The sequence below is a fragment of the Rutidosis leptorrhynchoides genome, chromosome 9 (assembly GCF_046630445.1).
Source record: "Rutidosis leptorrhynchoides isolate AG116_Rl617_1_P2 chromosome 9, CSIRO_AGI_Rlap_v1, whole genome shotgun sequence".
In the NCBI taxonomy this organism is placed as follows: Eukaryota; Viridiplantae; Streptophyta; class Magnoliopsida; order Asterales; family Asteraceae; genus Rutidosis; species Rutidosis leptorrhynchoides.
This window is the reverse complement of record NC_092341.1, coordinates 308,050,232-308,055,520: the sequence shown is the minus strand read 5'-3', so window position 1 is coordinate 308,055,520 and position 5,289 is coordinate 308,050,232. Positions and strand designations below refer to the sequence as shown.

The 5,289-nt window shown below is 38.9% G+C and overlaps 1 protein-coding gene across 1 annotated transcript; it reads left to right on the top strand.

The window, feature by feature from the left end:
* The first annotated feature begins 3,585 nt into the window (after positions 1–3,585).
* On the top strand, positions 3,586–4,302 carry LOC139868960 (uncharacterized). The gene is made up of 2 exons (XM_071857294.1): positions 3,586–3,927; positions 4,258–4,302. Exons 1-2 carry the CDS (start codon positions 3,586–3,588, stop codon positions 4,300–4,302), a joined length of 387 nt encoding a protein of 128 aa, XP_071713395.1.
* The last annotated feature ends 987 nt before the right edge of the window (positions 4,303–5,289 follow it).

Below are 5,289 nucleotides of genomic sequence, written 5' to 3'. Positions count from 1 at the left end.
ATATCAATCGATTGAAGCAAGAGTTCATGCAAATGACGATGACTGAAGAAATGACAGTCGATGAAGCGTTTGAGCAGTTTATGGATAAATTAAGGTTTGTGCATCAATGGATACCTGACGAACAGTCCAGAGTGCAACGGTTTGTAGAAATTTTAAAACCTGAGTATCGCATGATTGCAAGACTTGCTACTACTTTGTCACAAGCGCATATGTTGGCAAAGGTAACTGAAAGTGGTATTAAGGCGGCCAGAAGTGTGAAAACTGAAACTGTGTCGCAAGTGAAACCAGCGGCAAGTCAGTCTAGTCAGCAATCAAAGAAATCAAGTTGGTTTAAGCCAAAAGGGCAATCTAGCTAGGGTGGATCAGTGTCAAGTGGTCAGAAGACATGGTGTAGAATGTGTAAGTCTTCACATAGTAGGTAGTGTACAACCTTGACGAAACTTTATTTATGTTGTGGTATAGTAGGACATGAGCCTCAAGATTGTTCGTTTAAGAATAATGTGTGTTGGAACTGTCATAAAGAGGGTCACAGATCTGCAAAGTGTCCAGCTATAAGAAAGAGTTATTCTGGGCCGGAGTCCGGGTCAGGGGTACGTGTTGTGTCAGCTGGGGGATCATCTGCTTCCTCTATGGCAGAAGCACAAGAATCCTCCACCAACTGAAGTTAGAGCCTTTAAGATGTCAGTAGACGCTGCCACTGCTACTGACGATGCAATCACCGGTATGTTCTTAGTAAATTCTGTGCCGGCTCGTGTACTATTTTACTGTGGAGAAAATCGCTTGTTTGTGTCAACTACATTTTGTGCTAAGTTAAATGTGCCTGTTAGTGTATTAAATGAACCCTTAAGTGTCGAAGTGGGTGACGGTAGAACGGTTATAGTCACAACGTTTGTGTCTGGAATTACTATTGACATAGAGGGTAGTCTTTTCCCTGTGACTTGCCTAGTGATGCCTATACCAACTTTTGATGTAGTGCTAGGCATGAATTGGCTTAGTGACCATAAGGCCAGTATTAAGTGCGATAGGAAAGTAATTTCTTTTCCGGTGGATGGTGGGAAACGGGTAGTGGCTCGTGGTGATCGCGGCAGGTTCCGTTGTCCATTATTGTCGATGATGAAAGCTCAGAAATCTTTGGCCAAGGGATGTGATTCTTTCTTAGCTTATGTGATCAATGTAAAGAAGGAAAAGAAAGTAGTGTTCGATATTCCGGTGGTGTCTGAATATCCAGAAGTGTTCCCAGATGAATTACCAGGCTTACCGCCGATCAGGGAAGTTGAATATAAGATTGAGTTAGTTCCAGGGGCTACGTCGGTTGCTAAAGCTCCGTATGGATTAGCTCCTTCAGAAATTCGTGAAATGATGTCCCAAATTCAAGAACTGTTGGACCGCGGGTTCATTCGTCCGAGTTCTTCGCCTTGGGTGCACCAGTGTTATTCGTGAAAAAGAAAGATGGTACGCTCCGAATGTGTATATATTATCGTGAATTAAATAAAATAACAGTGAAGAATAAGTATCCGCTTCCTAGAATAGATGACTTATTTGATCAGCTTCAAGGGGCTTCGTTCTTTTCGAAAATAGATCTACGTTCGAGATATCACCAGGTTCGTGTTGCTGAATTTGACATTCCTAATACTGCATTTTGTACTCGTTATGGTCATTATGAGTTCTTAGTGATGCCGTTTGGGTTAACCAACGCTCCAGCAATTTTCATGGATCTTATGAATAAGGTGTGTAAACCATTTTTGGATAAGTTTGTTATCGTGTTCATTGATGAATCTTAGTGTACTCCTAAACAAAATCCGAGCATGTTGAGCATTTAAGACAAGTGTTGAAACTTTTGAAACGTGAACAATTGTATGCAAAGTTTTCAAAGTGTGAGTTCTGGTTACGTGAAGTTCAATTTTTGGGTCATATTATCTGTGCAGAAGGTATAAAGGTGGATCCGTCTAAAATTGATGCTGTGATGAATTGGAATTCACCAAAGAATCTGACAGAAATCAAGAGTTTTCTAGGATTGGCCGGTTACTACCGACAGTTTATTAAAGATTTTTCCAAGATTGCAAGTTCTTTGACCAAGTTAACTCGAAAGGATGTGCCTTTTCAGTGGGGTAATGAACAGGAAACTGCGTTTTCGACTTTGAAAAGTTTGTTGTGTCAAGCGCCAGTGTTAGCCTTACCCGAGGGATCCGACGACTTCGTTGTGTATTGCGACGCGTCTTTATTCGGTTTGGGTTGTGTATTAATGCAAAGACATCGTGTAATTGCGTATGTATCTCTACAGTTAAAACCAAGTGAAAAGAATTATCCAGGACATGACTTAGAAATGGCTGCAGTAGTGTTTGCGTTAAAGTTGTGGAGACATTATCTTTATGGTACGCATTGTGTTATCTGCACCGATCATAAAAGTTTACAGTATATCTTTTCGCAAAAAGAAATGAACATGCGCCAGAGACGATGGCAAGAACTAATTAAGGATTACGACTGTGAGATCAGATATCATCCTGGCAAGGCAAACGTCGTGGCTGATGCGTTAAGTAGTAAGAAATCCGTTGACAATGTAAGGTTTATGCGAATTGAGATTGTGTCTGATTTAGTGGGTCGACTAAAGATAACTCAACTCGAAGCATTACATGATGAACATTTGAAATCTGAGTTAATGGTGAAAAGAAGAGTAGAATTGATGAATGATTCTCGAGGATTAAAGACTTATCGTGAACGAGTTTGGGTGCCGTTACTCAGAGGATTGATGGATTTAATCTTAAATGAAGCACATAATCGAGATTATCTGTGCATCCCGGTAGTACAAAAATGTACCATGATCTGAAAGTTTTATATTGGTGGCCAACTATGAAAGCAGACATCGCGCAATACGTGGAAAAGTGTCATTTATGCGCCCAAGTGAAAGCAGAACACCAGAAACCGTATGGGTCTTTGCGTCAATTAGAGATTCCAGAGTGGAAATGGGAACATATCACTATGGATTTTGTGACAAAACTACCCAGAACCCAGAAAGGAAATGATATGATTTGGGTAATGGTGGACCGTTTAACCAAAAGTGCGCATTTTCTAGCTACTAGTGAAACAGCTTCGTTGACGAAATTAGCTCAGTTGTACCTGAATGAAATAGTATCGTGACTTGGGATACCGCTGTCTATTGTATCAGATAGAGATTCCCGATTTGTGTATAGTTTCTGGAATAGTCTACAAGAAAATTTGGGTACTCGTGTCAACCTTAGTACAACCTATCATCCTCAGACTGACGGTCAAAGTGAACGAACTACTCAGACTTTAGAGGATATGTTAAGGGCTTGTGTGTTAGAATATGGTGGATCGTGGGATTATCATCTGCCATTGATCGAATTTGCTTACAACAACTCCTATCATTCAAGTATTGGTATGCCGCCTTATGAAATGTTGTATGGTAGAAAGTGTCGAACTCCATCGTGTTGGTTGGAAGCAGGTGAGAAATAGTTTGCAGTTCCAGAAATTGTGCAACAAACTGCAGAAAAAGTGGCTATTGCAAGTGAAAAGCTGAAAGCTGCTAGAGATCGACAAAAGATGTATGCAGATCCTCGTCGATGACCAATGACGTTTACTGTGGGTGAACGTGTGTATTTAAAAGTGTCATTGTGGAAGGGTGTAATTCGATTTGATAGACGAGGAAAACTAGCTCCGAGATACATTGGTCTTTTTAGAATTCGTCAAGTGCTGAACGATCAAACTGTAGTGTTAGATCTCCCTCCAGAGTTAGCAGGTATTCATGACACGTTTAACATCTGCTATATTCGTAAGTGTAAAGTGGACGATGAAAGTCAAATTCTTCCGCTCCAAGATCTGAAAGTAGATTCAAGTAAGAAATTGGTGGAAGAACCAGTGAGGATCGTCGACAGAAAAGTAACTAAGTTACGCAAGAAGCAGATTCCAATGGTGCTTGTGGAATGGAAGCATAGTTTAGGCACCAATCTGACGTGGGATACCGAGGAGTTGATGACCTCTAGATACCCTCAGTTGTTTAACCTTGACCAGATTCCGAGGACGAAATCTTCTTAAGGGGGTAGATTTGTAACAACCTCACTTTGGGCCTAGTAGGTAATGACCTATTTACCCTTCTGTGTTATTAAAGTAATTTTAATAATTATGTGTTTTATAATTATTGTGTATGGGATAATGTGCGCTTTGTGACAAGGGTCACAGAACATATTTCCTTTTGTGAATTGGACTTAGAATGAATAAGTTATTAAAGATTTTGGGTTTCAGATAATCGGTAAATACCCGCGTGTTAGACGGGAGAGCTTACCTTAATGTGAAGCAACCTAAATTAAACATATATGCTTGTACGTTCATTTCTTCCTAATTTTCCCAACACATAAACCCTAAAACATTTATTTTCTCTCTAAATCCAAAAAAAAAAAAATGTAAAAAGTACGGTGTTACAAAATACTTTTTGGATGAAACTTTGATTTATGCACCATCTGATAGATAATTGAAAAACATTCAATTTGGACAATGATATCATGGTAATTGGATTTGTGAAACTCGTTATATGTTTAAATGATCATTCATGGGAGAACACGTTAAACGGTGACTTAAAACAGATCCAAACGACTATGTGACTTAACTTCTGGAAAAGAAGCTTTAAGATTTGGAAAGTTCATATGTAGTACTTCACTTTTCATGTAGACCATGTGTACTAATTGTTTCTAGATGTTCGAATAATCGCGTCCGAAAACGGCTACCCGAATAGAAACCAAATTGTCCCGTGTGCACATTATATGCTATAACATGAGACTGAAATTAGTTGAGTACTTTATCTTCGGATATGTTGTTGATCATATGTTAAGACACATATTTCATTTATATGTCAACTTCTGAAAACTTCGTATGCTATGTGTTTTAAGTGGCTTGAAATGATACCTGATTGTTAACTAAATCAGAAAGTTTGACTTGTTTTGAAAAACTGTACGAATTGGCTACATAAAAACCTTTGAAAATTTGATAGAATAAATTTGGGATGTTTGTGACCTTCTCCCACTGACCTTATGTGATTTGAATTTTTCAAGATTAAATGGTAGAATTTAAGATTCTGCTGCGCGTCTAGAAACTGGTTTGGTATTAATTGCATGCAACGTTAGTTATACAAATCATATGAAAGCATGGCTAGACTTTTTAGGAAGCTTATTATATGTATTTAATCTGGAGCATTTCACTTTTCCATGAGCTATGTGCTATGACTTATGCTTATTTGTTTGCATGACTCGCATGAACACGGAACTTACGGTAAATTGTAAA

Excerpts from the sequence above, each read along its gene's own strand:
- LOC139868960 (XM_071857294.1), top strand. The coding sequence starts at position 3,586 with ATGACGTTTACTGTGGGTGAACGTGTGTATTTAAAAGTGTCATTGTGG. Across the intron at positions 3,928-4,257 it reads GCAAGAAGCAGATTCCAATG|ATAATCGGTAAATACCCGCG; the intron begins GTGCTTGTGGAA and ends TTTGGGTTTCAG.